Raw genomic sequence first — 20,902 nt, 5'->3', positions numbered from 1 at the left:
ATAAATAAATAAATACAATAAAGGATATTTTAAATAAATAAATAAATACAATAAAGGATCATTTAAATAAATAAATAAATACAATAAAAGATATTTTAAATACATAAATAAATACAATAAAGGATATTTTAAATAAATAAATAAATACAATAAAAGATATTTTAAATATAAATTACTGACTAGGTATTTGAGATCACATTGCACCAAAAATCTTAAATAGATTATTTTTTTTATCCCCTGTCAAAGACGCCAAATCTAATAAAATAAAGTGTTTCCAGTTAAGTTTTGAGTATAGTCCAAGGCTATTATAATTAACTAAACAAAAAATAATAATCAATTAATTAAGATAAAAATATACAGGAAATGTCTTTATTGTGTCGAACGTACACGATATATAGAAAGTAGTCTACAAAAGAAGATTAAGAGATTAATTAAGAATAATTATAACCATAACAAAGTAACCTTTGTCCTTGTTTGAAGTATGTCTATCTAGGATTCACAGCAGCTACACAATCAGATAATACTAAAGAACATCTCAAAGAATAAAACTCGTTGATAAATGCCCTCAGTAAACACAATGGATGGAAATTTGTTTTAACCCAAAAAAAAAAAAAAAAACACCTTTATTGCAATTTAGCCTTTTAGTGTTAATGCAAAATCCCAAGTAGGGTTCGCCAAAATAAAACTCTTCTATCCATTTGGTATTTTCTAAATGGACTGTGTCCTTTAAACCCGTGTGCAGTCCCCACATTTCGTGTCATTTCTACATCCAAAAAAAAAAAAAAATACATATACATTACCCCCCACTATCCTTTTTGGTACGATATTCCTATTAAACTGCAATCTCTATATGAAATTTCTTCTTTTTTTTTTAAAAATCGATTTTATTTTGAAAGCAGACGTGTAGACCTTCCGGTGCTGCCGTTACTGTGTTTACCTTGACGCCGCTCTCTATAAGGTACACAGTCGAGCGTGGCTGCAGCTCCTCCCCCCCCCTCCGACCTGAATGAAGACGAGCCACTCGTCAGTCCGCCGCTATTGCTAACTAAACTGCGGAACTACAGCAGTGATACAGTCCGTTGCTCGTCATTTGTAGCTTGAAGTTGGGGTACAGCGTTTACACGAAGGCCTCTTTATCGATCCCTCGTTGTGGAGTAGCTTACTGACTGCAGCTAAGGTAGCTAACCGGACCACTCACCCAAGTTTCTGGTTAAGTTAATGTTCGCTAGTTGCGTCGTTTTTGACGGCTAACGCTAACTAGCTAGTCTCATTGGTATTCGACGTCAGTTTCAAAACAAAGCCCGCAAAAAAAAAAAACACCCCGAGAAGTTGAGACTCAGCTGTCACCTCCAGAATAGCTTGCTGCAAGACAAGCTAGCCGGGGTTTAAGTCTGTCAACCGACCGAAGATAAAGTCCGCTATTCAGCTGATGTTTAATGCACCCTGTTAATGCCCAATTAACGTTATTTCGCTGAGGTTAAAGCTAAGTTAGAGAAGCTGTCAGCAGGTTAGTCTGTGGCGCGTTTTGAACTGATCCAACCCAGCAGCTAGCGTTAACATTTAAATTCAAGTTTTTACTGCTGAAGCTTGGATTTAAATGTCCGAAAAGAGTTCATCGTCCGGTTCGGAAGAGGATGTGGACCCGGAATCCGGACAGCCTGTGGAGCTCGGAGGCGTTTTAAGCAAGGTAAACCAAGGCAGACTGTGACAGTGTTTCATCCTGCAGATATATAACTTCTATCTTTGGGTGTCTCGATGACACACTACTGGTTTAAAAAGCCATGTGAACTTGACTAATGAGCTGTAAAAGCAGAATCAACTACTGCATACACATCATTTTAGGCAAAGGGTGCAGCGGATCTGTTACTTGCACAGCGCAGCTAACCGATTGTTTTGTACCTCTTGTGTGTTTACAGTGGACAAATTACATACACGGATGGCAGGATCGATGGGTCGTGTTGAAAAACAATACCTTGAGCTACTACAAGTCGGAGGATGAACGAGAATACGGCTGCAGGGGGTCTCTGTGCCTCAGCAAAGCTGTTATAACAGTAAGTATTTACCATGGTATGAGGAAGGAACATCACTTTGCTGCTGTCCTTGTCTGTTGCACTAGTAAGCATAGTGAGCTTAGCACCTGTTCAGTATTTCAGGGAGTAAGAGCTCATAACATGGTGAGACCATGAAAGGCCTAATTTTCTGCATCAGTGCTCTCGGTCTAGAGTTACCTCTGGCGCAGGTTTCAATGTTTTGATCCTGTCTTTCCCTGTCATTAGCGTAGAGTTGAACTTTAATTCCTTGAATCCACGTTCCTCAGGGATACGGAGGTAAACATTAACTAGTAATGAGGCTGTTATTAAGATTACAGGTAAGGCGGTGGTCTGTATTTTAGCAGACCTATACATTCTTGCTTCAGGAGTCATTCGAGAAAACTCTCATACATCTCCGACCATTGGCAGTTATTGCGCAGGCAATTTAAAATTTCTGTGCCCTACAGCAATGTAAGCTTTGACCACATACTGTAGAAACGGGACCTGTATTACTCTCCCTATGCAGGCCTCTTGTTGGTAAGATAAGCGGAAATCCCACACCCTGGTTAAATATTCACTGTTCTCTCTGAGCATACCGCCACCAAGTACAGAGGCCAAACAAATGGTTTCACTGTGATTTGTTCAATAGGATTATATGACTGAAAACGGGATTAAAACCACAACATGACAGGTTGCAGTTAGTTTCCACTTTCGAGAGTGGTCATTTGTGTGAGCATTACACCAATTCCTGTGTTTGTACAGACCTGAATGGAACTCCACAAGACATTCAGTGTGTTTTGTAATTGTGTTATATTAGGGTAAGTAAGAGTGTGCACAGTTTGATTACTCCATGCTCTCACTAATAATGAATGTAGTATGACCCACACTGTCTCTTCTTGCTGCCTCTCCCTTCTTCCGAAATATCTAAGGCCAGTGCTTCCTAAGGAGACCGTGGTCTGAGCACTGAGGAATGCAGAAACAAGCCCTTGCTCTCCTTGCCTAACATCAGTCTGTTACACACTATGTAGCTGCGGACCCGCACCAGACTGTCCTCAGACGGAAGCAAATTGTGCAGGAAATGTTACTGTGTGAAAATTCCTATCGCAGGCCCAGGTCCATTATCAAAAGCTCACATCAGTTCAAGCTTTTGTCTTCCTGTCAGTTGTATATTTCTGCACAGAGCAAATTCATTTAGATAATATTAAACATATATTTATTGTGTTAGTTATTGTTTTAATTAAAATACAAACATGCGCACACACTAGTTTAAAGATGGAGAAGAAGTCTTAGATGTCTTTTCTGAGAACTATGACTATCAGTGTTCGACTGATAACCTCTTCTTTCCTAACACTGAAGATGCCACAGTCCAATACACAGAAAAAAGCCAGTGCGGCATGGATGCTCAGTAGTGCTTACGTAAGGGGAAGGAGATTGTCCCTGGCAGAATGAAAGAGGTATAAACTGGATTGTAAAGCAGAGCTTTATGGGCCGTGTCTGATACAGCACAGTAAGATAGACTGGATTCCTCTAACCAGTAATGACAACATGGCTGGATGCACTTGGGGTTACAGTTGCATGACCCTTCTTATTGTGGAATTCTGAAACTGGAGGGCATTTCACCTGTTTCTGAGAGGAAACCTTTGCCCTGAGGTTGTTGGTGACTGTAATAGAAAGCGTGTAAGGGTCAGAAAAAACCTTACACCTGTCAGCATCCCATATATGCAACTTGTAAGACTAGTTTTAAACTTTAAAGGCAATGTTGCATAAAGTAATGCACAGTTGATGTTTAGAGTCAGAGTGTATGTCGCTGTTGTCAGTGGCAGCAAATAAACCAGCACATGAGCGTCATTCAGCAAATCTAATTAAACTTAGGCAACATGAGGTTGTATCAGCTGATAGAGCAACTGTAGTCTTGGTTGCTGCCACTGAGGAGAAAAACGGAAAAGAGATTCAAGTCGACTGTGTCTCATTTCTTATTAGGAACATTTGCAGAGCAGATCTCTCAGCTGAATGCCGTGGTCAAATTCCAATCTCAGAGGAAACAGAATTCTTTGGTGCACGTGTTTGGGTGCCTAAGGCTGTTAGTGGTTGGAGCTGGGTGGGGTGCATTGTAGAACGGGGGAGTGAAATAGTTGAAAGGTCTGGCCCAATAGTAGAAGCAAAAGTTATGATGACCCAGGTTCAGGCGAAGACATGCTGAGAAAAACTTTTTTTTTGCACAGCTTTGCTGCGGTCGTTTAGGGTTTTGCTTGCAGACATAAGACATCAGTTTCTAATTAAAATTCCTGTTTATTGTGTAGCAGAGGCTTTTCTGTGACTGATGGAATCCATGTGTGTCCAGAATGTGTCATCCCTACTGAGCCAGTGTCAAAAACACAAACTACCGTAGAAGCTACATTTTTGCTCAGATTCCTCTCTGATTTTTAATGAATTAGAGAAAAATGTTACATTGATTTCTTTTTTTTTTTTTTTTTGTATTTCAGTATTCAAATACAGATTATGGCAGTATTTCCTGACATGACTCATGCACTTTGCCTAGTAACTATTCATGAGCTCTCTTCTCTCTCCGTGCAGCCTCATGAGTTTGATGAGTGTCGTTTTGACATCAGCGTGAATGACAGTGTTTGGTACCTCAGAGCTGAAGATCCCGAGCACAGACTCCAGTGGATTGAGTCTATAGAGCTGCACAAGGTGAGTGGAACAGATTTTTTTCCTACAACCTATATTTCTGTTTTTTCCCCCCGCCTGCTTCTTTTTGCACCTTTTGTTTGCTTGTCATACAGACTGTATTATTCATGGGAGTTTTTCCTACCTGCAAGCAAGTCAGTGGTATTACCGTTATAGTTTAATTAACACTACAGATGCTCAGTGTGCCTGAATGTAGTTCCTGTTGTGCTCAGGGACTTTTTTCATTTGCTTGGTGTTCGTCAAGAGTCAAAACAATTTTTTTTATTGCCATATCTTCTCACTTCCTAAGCCATAATAAATATTTGATTAGTTTTTGGGGTGCCAAATCACCCACTGAAACTATTATTTAGCTGCATTATTCACATTATTCTGGTATTCAGGTTCAATTGAGGGTCAGTGTGCTTTTCAGAACAGACAGGGAGTTATCTGTTTTGTTCAGTTAGCTGGGTGTGGCAGGACAGGGATTCAGACACACACAGACACACACAGACACACACGCAGCCCTCCCCCCTGGGAATGTGAGGAATCTAAGGAGTGAGGTGTTGAGATGGGGGGTATCCCCTGTCATCGGATACAAGACAGCTTCAGTGACGTCTAGTTAATGATGCATAGTAATGTTTTCTCAACATTAAGTTTGTAAAACACATTAGATATGTTGTCATGGCTTACAAAATAAGTGCTGTGCAACATATAATGCCATAATCTATCCAAAACAGATAGCTACACTTTACTGAATTTGTATTAATATGCCCTAAATATTAAACTATGACCTGTTTAGTTTTATTGGTGTAATTGATTTGCTTATACAGTGTTCAGAAAGACAGTACATAAACTTGAGTAATATCAATCAGTGTGTGTTTGTACTGTGACAGTGGGTGAATTATGTGTGTTATCTGGGCCTTCTGGTGAAATATATGTGTGAGAGAGTGAGAGACAGTACATTGACAGCTCGCTAGTGATCTGAATTATGTAATTATTAAATAATATTTCTTGAGTTTACCCCATAAGAACAGTGTAGTTGAGAGACCACCAGAAATATACCACCCCTGGAAACAGAATCACTATCCTGTGAATTCTCATTAGGCCAGCTTCTCAACTAAAATGGATGGTTTCGTTTGTGCTACTGGGTGTTGGCATGTCAGCGGAGTGTGAGTGACCGCAGGTCTCTACTCCATTAACAACTGTGTGAGAGTATTTTTCAGGGTTATGTCTGGATTGTGACCTACAGTAACCTCAGTGAGCTTAATGCAGCACTACCTGCAGTATTGCCATAAGTGATTGTGTCTGCACTGCTCCCAGCTGGACAAGGAAGAGTTTGCATCGTACAATCTTGCAATCTACTTACACTCTGATTTTAATCTTTGTGTCAGGACCCAAGAGTGCATAAACCGGTGTAGCCTTAGAATAGTGTCACTTTTCTGTTTCTTTGTTTAAATGTACAAATTAATTTAATTTGTAGTTTTATTTTCCATTCCCAATGCTGAAAAATTAACATTGAAATTATCATTAGAAATCAGAATCAAATCTGTGTTTGTTCCTAGTAATTTAATTTAAAACTTCCTTCTTCCAGCATTAAGTTATTTTGGCATAGATAGATTCAATTCAACTTTTTAATACTACTTTTTGAGGTGTTGTGGGCTTGCATTTTCTGTTCCAATTTAATACACAGTTTATGTCAGTATCTAACAACTATAATTGTGCTTTTATATGTGTATTTTATATATCAAAACAAGTCATGGTTACAGCTTTTAAATGCCTCTTATAAGCCACTTTGCAAACGCAAACCACCATTTGCATATCCATGTTACCAAATTAGACTGTTTTTGTACAGGGAAAAAAAGCAGTTTTTTGTGCAAGTCCATTGTGTTTTTATGTGTGGGTGTGTTTGTGTTGGTGGTGGAAAAAGTCGTGTGAAATGTAGGGACGTAAAGTGCAGCTCTTGATGAATAATGCATTTTTTTAATCGCCTGTTCTCACAGCAACAAAAATCAAGAGGGACACATAAAACTCTCGATCATACTGAGAAGACTGTTCCATTCTGTCAGATTCAGAGGGGTGATATGGGAGGGAATGGGGGAAACCCCTTGTATTTATTCTTAGTTTTTCCACCGCCTCTTGAGGCTGGTTGTTGACACAGTCTGAACCCTATTAGCCTATATCAGGTTTCACAAGGGGATATTGTCAAAAGATAGCACAAAAGGAGAGTAAGGTAGATAGAAGTAATACAGAAGATCCAGACAAATATTGTTCCCTGCCTCCCACTCTCCGTCTCTCTCTCTCTTTCATAATCTACAGTCGGCTGCTTCACTTGCCCACCCATTTGGTACTTAGGTGGTCTGTCACACAAACAGCTCCGGACAGCCCTTGTCTCTCTCTCTTACTCTCTTACTCTCTCTCTCCCTCTTTTTCACTCTCTCGCTCCCCCCCCCCCCCCTTTCTCTAATGCATACATGCATGCACCCCTCATTTTTACCTCCCTCTCGCTCTGTCTCTTACATGCAAACACACACAGTCACAGTTGTTTGCTCAGTAATGGATGCTGGACATAAAGATGGACGAGATGAAAAGGTTTCACATATCAGGGTGTGTGTGGTCTGTTGATAAATACAGCAAGAGTGGAGTGCATGTACGTGTGCGTCTTTCAGTCCGTGTGTGCCTGCGGAAGATCTGACTGAAAGCAGACCTGCCTCTCTCTTCCGAGGAATTGCAAGACTCATCCTTTTGGCTCCGTCTGTCTCTTCTGCTTCATGGAACAGCTAGTGTCTGCCTCTCCTCTGGAGGCTATAGAGCAAATGACTTTTTCCTCTTCCGCCTCTCTTATAGCTGCTTTCATGTACTAGATGTGCTAAGCTGAGTCTGTATGGCTTTTCTTCTCCACCTCCTCCTCTCCCTTTTTGTTCCTCAGTGAGGTGTGTCCGGGGAAATGGGAATACTGGATTTAAGCCTCTGAATTGTCAGAACAGTGGGAGTTTTGGGGCAGCGTCTGGGCCATGTTGGGGCCAGCAAATCGCCGGGACTGCAGCAGTGTCCTGCTCTGCTTTGGGTGTTGGAATGGTCGAATGGTGGGCTTCTAGCATGTTGGCATACTGCTCGTTCATTGTCACTCTTCACTGAAGTCTTAAAATTAGCATGCTTTGTGTTGAGACATGAATGATTAATGAACTTAACCTATCTTTGCTGTCGACAAAACATTGCAAAGATCTATTTGCATGTGTGCAGTTGTTCACAGTAGCACTAATGGGCTAGCTTAAGCATTGGACTCTGCTGCATGTCAGTCATGGCTATAAATCATTCATTATTTTTTTTATTTTTTATTTTTTTAGAGATTAAGTTTATGCTGAATGGCTGTGTGCTAAACAACCAGTGGTTTTAATGGGAGATGATTTCACAACAAATGTGCTCAGATGCTTAAAAAGCACTCAGTGGTTGCTATGGTCAGTTACTCTACACTTATCTCATTACCATCACAAAGCCGTGGGCACAAGATGCCATTTTATGTGTTGTGTATGAGTGGGTGTTTGGTTTGCATGGCTGTGTTATGCAGCTGACCAGGTGCATAAAGATGGCAATCTCTGGAGCTGTCACAGATTGGTCTTCATGTTTCATCAGTGTATTGCTTTGCCTCTTCTTCTCGCTGCCCAAACTAGCAATACAGGAACAAGGATTTCAGCAAAATGTGCAATATCTCAGTCTGATCAGAGAATTAAACTACAGAAGATACGATTCTTTAGTGATAGTGTTGTAAGAACAGCGTTTGGTCCGTAGCACTTTTTGTCAAGTTTTTATTTACCCATGTAACTGCCCAGCTGTTTGAAATGTAGGCTGTGACAAAAGGTAAAAATGAATCAAACTGTAATGAATGAAATTAGTTTTATTTTATTTTATGAATGTAAAGCTACTGTACCTGTTAAGTGAGACTTTATTTTCTGTTGACTTGGTCTTTAACAGCCTACCACTCAGCTCACTGTCCAGTAGTGTCAATTCTCCCAGTCAGTCACACTGTTGTTAGTGTTGTTAGATCATCTAGCAGAGGAATGTATGTTTGCTCTCTCTCTCTCGGGTTTGTCACCTGACTTACTGTTTAGTTTGCTCACTGTTCTTAAGAAATACTTCTGCATGAAAACAGGAATATATTAATTGTGGACTACGGCAAAAACAAATGTTACTTTGATAATGAAGAGGAAAATAACTCCCTAAGCCCATGAGTAAACCTTAGCAAATATATTTAGACTCATAAAACATACCACCAGCATGTTAGGGTCCTGATTCATACATAAAGGAATTTCAGTCGCACTAGCTCTTCTTTAATGTCTCTACTAGTTGAGTAAAGGTATGAATTCAAGTGTGGGACTAATGTTTGGTCATGAATTTGTTGTCTGTGGATAACAGTCAAGAGCCACATTTGGCACAGACAAGAATATTTTGCTTTGGTGTGGTTCGCACATACAAAGTGTATAATAAAATTCTGTCACCCTGAGTTGGCAGTCACAGGCGTCACCCAGTCATTGCGCAGTCATAAGTTGGCTGTTTAATGGAACAAATGCTATCACTGCCACACCCTAATGGCTGTTCATACAGTAGATATGTTTTATACTGCCATGTGAGACAGCACACTCCATGTACTAATGGGTATAAACAGTATTTTCCTCCAGAAAGTTGCAGTCAAGCCTAGATTTGTACACTCTGCAGTACAGTGTCATTTATTTCCACTGTTTCTAAACCACCTACCAGGATCAGGTCTACTGGCTGGGTTGATACATGTGTGTATTTGTCAGCCCCAGTCCTTTTCAACAGTCTGTTTGTCTGTGTAGGTGTAGGTCATGCTCTGGTCGAGCTCAGCATTACTCAGTGCTTCTGACTGCTAGAATTGATCCCCCCCTCTCTCTGTCGCTCTATTTTTTATGAACTGCAGACTTTCTTATTATATTACAGATTGTTTAATGTGTTTTGTCCATTTACTGATCTTCTGTTGCCCACTCTTTGCTATCATACTCTCTCCTTCCCGCATTCTCTTTCTTTCCTCTATTTCCTTCAATCCCTCTCTCTCGATTTCAGGCAGAGTCTGGTTATGGTTCAGAAACCAGTCTCAGGCGTCATGGTTCCATGTTGTCTCTCACCTCAGCAGCCAGTGCCTTGTCTGCCACATCCACATCCTCCTTCAAGGTAAAAAAAAAAAAAAAAAAGATTTTGAAGATGTTGAACACTAGTATCATAAATAGTAATCATGTCAAATTCTCAGTCCTTCCCTGTCCTCCCTTAAGTATTTCCATCAATATACATTTAAACTTTGGCCAAATATACAAAACTTTCTAAAATACCAACTAAAGGCTACATCTGTTGTAAATACATATAACATTTGTAAGAATGTCAAGTGTGAGACCTTGGTTTGTGGTTAAAGCAAGGGACTCTTTCCCTGACAGCCTCTGATTGCATCTCTTCTGTTTTTCTCTGCTCAGAAGGGGCACAGGTTGCGTGAGAAGCTAGCAGAAATGGAAACCTTCCGGGACATTCTGTGCAGACAAGTGGACACCCTGCAAAAATACTTTGACTCCTGTGCTGATGTCTCCAAAGATGAATTTCAGAGAGACAGAGGTAACCTGTGGCACAGATGCACTGTTATGGAGTTTGTATTGTGTCAAAGATTTAGTTTGAATATGTTTTGAATTTGTCTTAAATTGGTTAGTTTTACCCTTCAAAGGAATCTGATATTTGAGCAGTATGGACATGGTAAGGAAGAATTAGTCTTGATGTTTACAGGAAAGAATTTCTAGATGGGGAGCTTCTTTACTTAGTTCATGCAGTATCAGAGTTTAAAGGGAGTGGTTGGTAAGACTCTTTGACAAACAAAAATCAATATCTAGTTCCAGGGCACTTTGTGGGAAGAAATTGAACTTGCTCTTTTATGTAGATTGAATAAACATGTAGTTTAATCTGGATGATGCTTTTTTTTTTGCTAGACATTTTGTATTTGTGTAATCAACAATTGTCCAGTTAAGAAGAAGTAGCTTGCTAGTTGTAGCAAGCATACAACTATCCCTGTTGAATAGGTTTGAAAATGTTAAACTATTGTATGTATTGACGGGTAGACAGTAGACAGATCTGAGAGTGCTGTTGTTTTTTTACCAGTAGTAGAGGAGGATGAAGAAGAATTTCCTACTAGACCAGACGCGGGTGAATATAATCACAACAACAATGGCAGCAAAGAGAAATGTGAGTTTATCTGAAATTCTTCAATTTAGAATATCTGTGTAGAAATACATTTTGGTCACTTGGCCTTGTGATAACTGATTCCTTTTTAATGTAAACGTCTGTAATGTCCATCTGCCTGTGCCAGTGTTTTCCCCTGCCAGTCCCAAAGGTATGAACGGGATAGACTTCAAGGGTGAGGCCATCACCTTCAAGGCCACCACAGCAGGCATCCTCTCTACCTTGTCCCACTGCATCGAACTGATGGTCAAACGGGAGGACAGCTGGCAGAAGAGACTCGACAAGGTATAGTTTTGCATGCTACACACATTAATTAAATTACATGTCACTCACAGTGTGTGATGTGTGATGTGTCATGTGCAGTGTAATAAACAGTTTAAGTGGGTGTGTCCGCAGACTGTGGAGCTATTTGTTGCCTTCCATTGTCTTTGAAGGAGGTGGTTATTATGACCAAGAGTTTGGTGTTTTTAGGCTCTGTTCTTCAGGTGACGAGGATGTGGTGCAACACTCTGCTGTCCAAATGTCTAGCCATGATTCTAGTATGTAAAACGGTCAGCTTTTAATGTTGATAGTGATGTTGATGCTGTATGAATGAACAGCTTAGACAAGTCTCGATTCCTTAGATGTAGTTCAGATCGGCTTTTATTAGTCCTTATTGTTAAACTCTCCCGTGGTTATGTGAGATTTGATATGGGTTAAGGTTGTTTCCGGATATTTGCGACTTCATATTATATTTACGTATTCTTTTTTTTTTTTTGTAACTTTTAGTAAACGTCATCTTGTAAAGTAATTTGTGTCCGTTTGTTGTTGTTTTCAGTTAAGTTCTCAATATATTCTCTGTGGGAAATGTTAAGGTGCCTGTAGCAATGCATTTCGCAATATAGCTCCCTGTTCAACTGTCAGTTGACACTGTAAAGCAACATGGTGTTAAAGAATGTGTGCTTAATCAGCGTTGGAAAATAACTGTTGAAGAGTCCTCTAATTTCATAGTCCAGCTTACTGAAAGGCAGCCATTGTCATTATATATACCTGGTTTACAAGTAGTTAATGTAAATCAGCTGTATCAAATAATGTAACATTAATGGTATAACTCAATGAACATATTACTTTCAAAACAGTCAGACTTGCTTACCAGAAGCACACATTCACCTGTTGCTAACATTGAGCTTTAACCCTTTGTTATTTGAATTGTTTTGTTTGTATTAGAATGGTTTGAGTTCCCATAACTCTCTTCCATTGATGGATTTTGTTTTATCTAGAGAGCCGGCTGTGTCCGTAAAGGTATGCTCTTCAGAGCTCCTCATGCTTACATCCTGATCAGCTCAGCTGATGTTGTCAAACCAGTTTCTTTCTTTTTTTTCTGTGTGAAAAGGTGTGCTGCCCAACCCTAAATCCAACTCAACCCGGGAAGTGCTTTCAGTTAGTTTGACTGCTCGAGTAAAAGTAGCTCAATCTTATCTGTGTTTGGTGATGTGTGTGAAGATTTACTGCCAATGTGGAGTAGGGAACTAGAAATAGTAGAACACTGCTCAGACTCGTACAGAGAGTGAATTCGAAAATGACTACTCGGACTTCATGGTGCAGTTTGTGGAAGCCTCCGCTTCAAAGAAGGACAGAGCTGTTCAAATACGAGACAAAGAGATGGATACCTCTACAGACCTGTAGCCACTTCTTTAAAGTAGGTGTCTGTCTGTCTGTCTGTCTGTCTGTCATGTCATTTCACACAGCTAAGAACAGGATCACATCTTGTTTATTTTGGACCAGGTGTTACATGTCCACACCTTCCTGTAAACTTTGTTTGGTTTCGTCGTCTCTTTCTGGTTCCTCTGTTTAATTATTTTTAAGAGAATACTTTATATCACAGTATACCTTTTAGCCACAATTGCTTTTGTTAGCTTGCTTTCTCTTATCGCAGTGTAGATCCACTGCATCAGAAATGTGAACAGTTTTTTTTGTGCAGTGTCAGGCTTCAGTCTGAATAGTACATTTTATTGTATTTGGGTACATTTGCGCTCACAAAGAGGCAACATTTTGTTGGCTGGTTTTTGAGGTTTCTGTGCTTTAAAGTAATAGATGGTGAAAACAGTTGGTCTACCATTGGAAGATAATCCAACCTCCTTAGTTTTCCATTGTCTCTATCCTCTGGCTGGGCACAAGATATTAGGTAAAACCTGTTTGAATGCACACACAGCTGCATGATGGTACATGGTGGGTTTCCTTGATTTTATTGTAATATGCAGACCTTTTTTGCCACTTTTATCAGCTGTAATCTGATCAAATGAGCATGTTCTCTGACACTAACAATGAATACCTTTTTTGCATGTCATGATACCAGAAAGAAATGTAGTAGTCGATTGACTCGATGCCAATACCAGTGAAATTCCACGAAAGCACAAAAGCAAAATAATGAATCCCATATACTTCAATATACACTCCTTTTATTAAGAACGTGACAAAAACAGTAACAGTTCCCCCTTTACCAATGCATGTTTACTTATTTACTTATTTCACTACTTAACTCACAAGCAATGTTTTTCTGCTCACCTTACTTTTCCTTTCAGTAGTCTTTTTCACCAATGTACAGACCTACTCTGTTGTGTGTGTTTCTTTCTTTTTCACACACACACACACACACACACACACACACACACACACAGGTATCCCGCCTCTCCCTGTTTCTCTCTCTGTGTCTGTGTCTTTGACTTTCTTCAGCAGTAACTTTTATAGTCACCCAATTTCTGTTTTCGTTTTAACAACAGCAGGTGGGCCACGTGTTGATCATTGTTAATGACATAGACTATCAAAACAATCAAAACCATCGTGGTACCGAAAGAAGTCGGTACCAGCCGATGTGTTCACTGCTGTTTACTTGTAATCTTTACCTGCTCCGTGCTGGCAAAATAAACACTGTATCTGTGCAAGAGAGCGTCTGTCTCTGTGTGTCTCTGCAGAGCAGTGTGACTGTCATTACTGTACAGGAGGAGCGCCATCAGGTCAGGAATTCCCAGCACTTACGGTGCTGTCGAAAAACGAGTATTGTCATGTTTTCAAATCGTTGGCATCGACTTGGTATGGAAGTATTGGTTCTTGTGACATCTCTAGTTTGTTGTCTAATGTTGAAGATTAACAGGTGCAAGGCAGATTTTTTTATGGTTGTTTCTAATTTCATGCTGTCACTGTTTAATACAGATTCACTAACTGCCCTGGTGCTCTCTCTGTGTGTTCAGGAGCTAGAGAAGAGGAGGAGGATTGAAGATGCCTACAAGTCTGCTATGAATGAACTGAAGAAAAAGTCACACTACGGAGGCCCAGACTACGAGGCAAGATGAAACTGGATAAAATAAATGGATTAGAAATGGCTAGATAAACCACATTAGAATGTATTCTTAACTCTGTCCCATGTCTTTTGGCATGTGTATTTTTTATCATTCTGTAATTTTTTGCAAGGCAGTTCTCGCAGGATTCTTATATTGCTGCCAACATTTGCTTTCCACAGGAGGGTCCCAACAGCCTGATCAATGAAGATGAGTTCTTTGATGCGGTGGAAGCTGCTTTGGACCGACAGGACAAGATAGAGGAACAGGTGAGACCAAGATCTAAACTTATTCTTCTTGCACAATGAAAATATTAAAAACGTTTGTATGTAGACAACAATTCCACATTTATTATAGAAACTCTCTTGGTCCTTCCTTCCTTATCTTTCTCTCTGCCTCTATCTGTCTTTGCTTTGTTTAAATGTGTTTCAAAGTGAACTAAAGCCCAGTTTCATAAATTGCACACAGAGATGTTGCTTTTCTCTAATATTCTCTCTCTTACCAAACTCCTACTCTCTGTCCCTCAGTGCCAGTCAGAGAAGGTCAGGATACCTCGACTAACTCCAGTTCCTCCTGGAGACGCCTACTCCACCATCGGTACACATCGATTTGCCACCAAGGTGCAAAACACATTTCTTTTTTTCTCTTAAATATACATCTTATTTCCATTCTACTTTGTTCTAATTTAATTTATTGTTTGCAATTACTCAACATTTCTGTCTGAAGCCTAGTAAGCTTACAACCAGTGTGATCTGCCTATAAAGCTCTGCAACCGCAACTTGTGTGCTGACACTTTCTCATAATGTCTCCATGCTTCGCCTAAATCTGTTCACACAAAGAATCAGTTTGTGCTTTTTGCAGTAATTTGAGAGCTTACGTAACATTTTTCATATGAAATACTACTTGAACACAGGTCATTATTGTTTCCTCTTAACTGCTGCAGTGGGGCTTCTTTCTGTTTTGTTCCTTATTCTTTTCTCTTTCAATCTTCCTCTCTGCTGTACAGCCGCATAGCCATTCTTCTTCCCTGTCCTCCGTTGAGCTAGTCAGTGCTTCAGATGACATTCACAGATTCAGCGCTCAGGTACTGTATTTTGTCAACAGCAAGCACCTGCATCTGCAGGGGGATGCGAATGCTTTCCACTGCAGGCAGAGGGTGCATGAGCAGATAGCATGAGAATGCCTTCTAATCAGTCTCTCCAGGCTTTAGCTAACATTTCCTTTGTTTGAAGTAGAATATTTATTTTAGGTTTTTACACCAAAGGCTTTATAGTATTTTGTGATGCACTAACAAAAAAACCTGAGTGGATAAAATTGACATTGCTGGAGTGACTAACAGGTTGTCTCACATAACGGTTGTCATCATACCACTGACAAAAATATAGTTAGTCTAATGCTGCATGACTGGAATCTAGTGAAACCGCTTCATTTCCTTTCCTCGCATTGCTCCATCTTCCACAGCATGAGCAGGCATGAATCCAGACTGCACTGTGTACTTAATGCATTTTTGGGATGTTGAATAGCAGCCCCAAGCAGGATCAAGTGTTCAAATATTTTTTTGGTTATTGCTCAGTGGATAACATATTTTCTTAAGGAATTCTTAATATTCTGAGGGAAATATTTTTTTCTGTTTGCCTCCAATGGTGTTATCAAAACCTTTTGTATTACAAAGGACAGGTGGTAGGTGTGATCCATTGCTCAAGACTAACTTATTAATCATGTATTGTGCAGTTCATTCTCTTCCACAAACTGTGTCTTGTTTCAAAGCATGTCCTCAAATAGGCAGGCAAAGAACATTTAAAGGGTCTAATGTAAAAAATGTAATCTGTCTCTTAGGTGGAGGAGATGGTGCAGAATCATATGACTTACTCTCTTCAGGACATGGGTGGAGATGCCAACTGGCAGCTGGTAATAGAGGAAGGAGAGATGAAGGTGAGTACAGAGGAGAGAAGCTGCTATGAATCATTTCCCTTGATTGCTAGCTGTGAATATTTAAATCTCATTCACTTTTTTTAATGGAACTGGTTGCAGTAGAAGCATTGATAGATCAGAAACAGGGGAACATTTATCAGCTAATGGAAGTGGAAGAACTAATCAGGTATTTAAGTTGAAGTAAAATTCATGCCATAATTGAAAATGAATCCATTAACTCCATAAAATAAGTTACCTCGACTTATTTTACTTAAAGGTCCAGTGGGTTTTAGAACCAGTGCATTAAATAAAATACTCCATGCAGATCAGTTTCGTATCCGATCAAGTTATCCGTCACTGGTAGAATTAAGAGGAACCTTCAGGGTATGTTTTGTAGCGAGGTTATGAATATGTTTGTAGTACTGATATGACCTTCCATTTGTTCTGTACTTTGTGTAACAGGTGTACAGGAGAGAAGTAGAGGAGAATGGTATTGTGCTGGATCCTCTAAAAGCTACACATTCTGTGAAGGGGGTGACAGGACATGAAGTCTGCCACTACTTCTGGGACACAGATGTCCGATTGGACTGGGAGAGTAAGTCCACTATCTCTGAAGACACCATCACATCAACACAGTTTGACTTTCTCTGTTTTAATGTCATAACCTGACTGAACTCTTCCTCCCTCAGCCACCATTGAAAATTTCAACGTTGTGGAATCTCTCTCTGATAATGCCGTCATTGTTTACCAGACGCACAAGGTATATTGACTTTGTGGTAGTTTTAGATGTTTGCAGGACTGTGTTGCACATTTGATCAGTAATATTCTGCAGCCTATTTTATTTGCAACTGAATGCCTCTGGTTGTGTTTCAGAGAGTGTGGCCTGCGTCTCAGAGAGATGTGCTCTATCTGTCAGCAATCAGAAAGATCTTGGCAACAAACGAAAATGATCCCGACACATGGCTGGTCTGCAACTTCTCTGTGGAACACGACAAAGCCCTTGTAAGAGTACTACATTACACTTACTACTATAATGCAACATTGCAAGTGAGCAGCTAGTGAGCTGACGACTATTTAGTTATACTGCTTGGCCTATTTTTGTATGCATTTCTTATTTATTCATTTTTGACATTTTCCCAGTGTATGAGGCATCCAAGTACTGTGATTAAAAATGCATTTGATTCATTACAGCATATAATTACAGTTGTAGCTTAGTCAAACAAGGCTTTTTTATATGGCCCTCTGTATGGATAAATGGAAGAAAGAATAGTTCTAGACCTCATAACCTCAATTACTCTTTCAAATTAGCAACAGTGAAATGTATGGCCGCTTGGGGATTGTCTACATTTACATTTTTGCTTTACTTTCAGCCCACAAACCGGTGTGTTCGTGCCAAAATCAATGTTGCTATGATTTGCCAAACGCTGGTCAGCCCACCAGAGGGTGATAAAGAGATCAGCAGAGACAACATCCTTTGTAAGATCACCTACGTTGCCAATGGTGAGTGCCTCTCCAGCCTGTTAAGGTTTTGATCTCAGTGTATATGCCCTAGAGAGAGAGCAAGATCAGCAGCCAACAGAACAAAGCCTCTCTATTGCCATCAGTCCAAGTATAATCTACCTACAAACACCTTTTTAATATTAACATCCAACCTACTGTAAATACGAGAACAAAGTGTTAAGCTGAGGCCTCAACCCCCGGTCAATTTGCGTCATTGTGTTATTTTTTGTCTGTGGACAGTCCACGCCAATATAAGTAAAACCTGAAGGAAGTGGTGGAGGAGAAATTAAAGAAAGCAATAATGAAAATGTTAAGCACTAGACTCTGATACTCAGGCAATTGATATAGATATATTGTGTTTTTGGATAATAGCTTAAGGGAAGCAGAAAAGTCCTCAAAAGCTCCACCGTCATAGCCTCAATAAATACAGCTTTAATGTTTACTTGAGTTGGCACATGAAGTTAGCTGGGTGGGTGGTTATGTTGACTTATTGAGTGATGGTGAGCAGGTGTTTAAACCATCAACAAATAGCCGTGGGTCACATAGGGGCCTAAGAGAAAACAAGTGGATCCATTGTATATGGATTCAGTGTAGCTAAACTGTCCAGAAAAACTGTAGCTGGCTTGTTTTGTTTTATTTTGTTTTTAAATTCTAAAAGAAGATATCACAGGACACTTTTAAAATGGATTAAAATAAATTATAAACTATTACTTACCGAATGATGTGCAATGATGCCACCTAGTTGCTATTGTTTGTCTGACACCTTTTTCTCAAATGAACAACCTAATTGGTCTTGGTACAGCTGGTAGCCGACACACAAGCTAGACTGTCTGTGTGCTTGTGTCTTTGAAATGTCAGTCCAGACTTGTACAGCTTCCTCCCTCCCCTGACTTCTTCCTGACAAGGAGAGTGTGACATAAAGCAGCTCTGCAGAAGGAATCCTGAGACAATTTATTGTTTGAGAAGTCAGGCAGGTTATGGGAGTTCATTTGAGAAAAATAAGCATTACATTTCCTCTCACTAGAGGGCACCCTAGACCACAGTGTGTGTACTGAGTCTGTACACTGTGGGTTTATGACTTAGAATTGTACTATAAGTTAGCACGTACATGCAGTTTCCTGATAATGTTCCTCTGTGTGGCTTCAGTAAACCCTGGAGGCTGGGCTCCAGCATCAGTCCTCAGAGCCGTGGCCAAGAGAGAATATCCCAAGTTCCTCAAGCGCTTCACCTCCTATGTCCAGGATAAAACTGCTGGGAAGCCCATCCTCTTCTGAACACAACGAGGTAACCAGGAACCCAAACACATCTTGTTTTACAACTGAGAAAGCAATTAAACAGATAGGTATTGCATTTATCACACTGTTACTGAGGCTGTTGAAAGGAATATATCTTGGCTGGTGCTATACCTGTAATTTGAAGCAAGGAAAAGCCAACAGATGCATCTGTTATTTCAGTTTTGTTAACTTTTGTTGACTTTTATCTTCCCTCTTGTTTCAGGCTTGCAGAGGGCCAGGGTTGCCCACTGGAGAGGCTACACTGTTCAGCAATGAACAAGCTTTCCGTGACTACATGACCTGTTCACATGTCAATTAGAATGTGTTTTCAAACTTACTACAGGCAGGACACCATATCATCCTGGACGTCCCACTCGACACCTGCTTGTAGAAGAGACTGGTTTTACGGCTTTAATCCATCAGTAGTTGTCATCCCAGCCACATTATAATGGCTTAACACCATCTGTTGGTCATTGGTACATTTGTATGTAAATTCAAGAGTTTCCTAAGTGGTTTTTGAATGGTTGTTACCGATTATTTGCTTTTTTTGTAAATTGTTTTGTACATTTCTTATGATTACATACTTCTTGACTTTTTTGGGTTTGCTTTAATCACTAGTATTACAGCTACTTGTTTTGCTGCTGCTAAAGTAACTACCATGAGAGAGGAAAGTAGATATTGACAGGAAAAGCATTGATGAGGTGTGGTACAGTATCTCCTCTTTCTTGCCTTCTCCTGTCCCTCTAGTGATTACTCTCTTTGCATTTTGATGGGGGCCCAGAGCCTAAAGCTTTGAAATCTTTATATTTCTAGATTGTTATAAAGTAGCTTCCAGAGAGCACCATGGACACAATGTATTGTACAGAGAAAACAGAATAAGTTTTCAGTTAGTTTACCAATATGAGAAATGTGAATTGACTGTTAAACGCTTGAATTTGATGACAGTAATGGGCCAGGGATACCTGAAGTGGGAGATAAAGAGCATTTTCTAAGTCTAATTAACTTGTGTTAGACAATATTTTTTGACACAGTTGAACTGATAATCAATTGGATATCTATGATGTAATTGACTGTGGTCTATAGATGCTAAGTTGCAGCCTATTGTCAGCATGTATCTGTCTTTGACCTCCACGTCACACACGGTTCTGTGACAGATATTTGCAAATAGCCAGCAATAGTGTCTGATATAAAGATTCCTCTCTTTCATTGAGAGATGAGTGGATACATTTTGTACAGCCGAGGTTGTTTTTCACAATTTTCAGCCCCTGATGAGGCAGAAAAAAATGTCTGTCCAGTCCCGAGTGTCAAGTTTGTAAATTAGTCCTGCTGCTGTTGTGCAGGATAAAGTGAAGTTGTAAAATGTTGAGTAAGATATCATCTACACCCTACACTCTAAGTTATACTCTAATGTTACATTTCACATGCCACACTACAGTGCAGTGGCCTCTTGCCCTTTGACTGATAAACTACCCCCAGAATGCCTTAGACACCAGGATGAACCCTAAAAATCCTGGTTTTCTCTACTGTACAGCCACCAGATGTGCATTTATCAACACTGAAATGAGCGGCGGGGGAAAGGGTCAGCATTTCACATCATCTTACCTCAAGATTTAAATTTACTCTAGGTTGTTTTTATGCCATCAAAAGTTGGGAGTTTTGCAATCAGTAGATCTGAGTGGTTGAAAATTCACCATCAGATTTTTTTTTGGTCGAAGGGGTCTGATGTTAGGAAGGATCTGGATAATTGTTTTGCTGATGATTACAATAGCTAGATCTACAAGCAATGTCAGCTGAAGAATGCATTTAGTGTTTTTAATTTTGATATTTTGTCAATCTACACACTTTGTATATTTCTAAGTTGTACATCAGAAGTGTTATTATTTGCACTAAATGTAATGCAATTTGACAATGTTCTGTAAATTAAAATTGTTACACAACAGAAAAAGGTGCAGTGTACTGTTTAAGTGCCACTATTGTG

At 39.8% G+C, this 20,902-nt stretch overlaps 1 protein-coding gene across 3 annotated transcripts; it reads left to right on the top strand.

The window, feature by feature from the left end:
* Positions 1-990: 990 nt before the first annotated feature.
* On the top strand, positions 991-20,869 carry LOC127376616 (ceramide transfer protein). Of its 3 annotated transcripts, none has more exons than XM_051423672.1 (18): positions 991-1,687; positions 1,917-2,051; positions 4,605-4,721; positions 9,774-9,881; positions 10,175-10,310; positions 10,845-10,928; positions 11,053-11,210; positions 14,153-14,245; positions 14,422-14,508; positions 14,767-14,859; positions 15,246-15,323; positions 16,076-16,171; positions 16,613-16,745; positions 16,840-16,910; positions 17,024-17,152; positions 17,521-17,650; positions 18,797-18,934; positions 19,148-20,869. In XM_051423672.1, exons 1-17 carry the CDS (start codon positions 1,598-1,600, stop codon positions 18,922-18,924), a joined length of 1,866 nt encoding a protein of 621 aa, XP_051279632.1. In that variant the 5' UTR covers positions 991-1,597; the 3' UTR covers positions 18,925-18,934; positions 19,148-20,869. The 3 variants fall into 3 exon arrangements, with proteins under 3 accessions (XP_051279632.1, XP_051279633.1, XP_051279634.1); XM_051423673.1 differs by having other exon boundaries at positions 992-1,687; positions 10,848-10,928; XM_051423674.1 differs by lacking the exon at positions 15,246-15,323 and having other exon boundaries at positions 994-1,687.
* Positions 20,870-20,902: the final 33 nt, after the last annotated feature.

This window comes from Dicentrarchus labrax, unplaced genomic scaffold (assembly GCF_905237075.1).
Source record: "Dicentrarchus labrax unplaced genomic scaffold, dlabrax2021, whole genome shotgun sequence".
NCBI lineage: Eukaryota > Metazoa > Chordata > Actinopteri > Moronidae > Dicentrarchus > Dicentrarchus labrax.
This window is presented reverse-complemented; position numbering and strand designations above follow the sequence as displayed.

Excerpts from the sequence above, each read along its gene's own strand:
- LOC127376616 (XM_051423672.1), top strand. The coding sequence starts at position 1,598 with ATGTCCGAAAAGAGTTCATCGTCCGGTTCGGAAGAGGATGTGGACCCG. Across the intron at positions 15,324-16,075 it reads TTCACAGATTCAGCGCTCAG|GTGGAGGAGATGGTGCAGAA; the intron begins GTACTGTATTTT and ends TCTGTCTCTTAG. Across the intron at positions 16,911-17,023 it reads TTGTTTACCAGACGCACAAG|AGAGTGTGGCCTGCGTCTCA; the intron begins GTATATTGACTT and ends GTTGTGTTTCAG.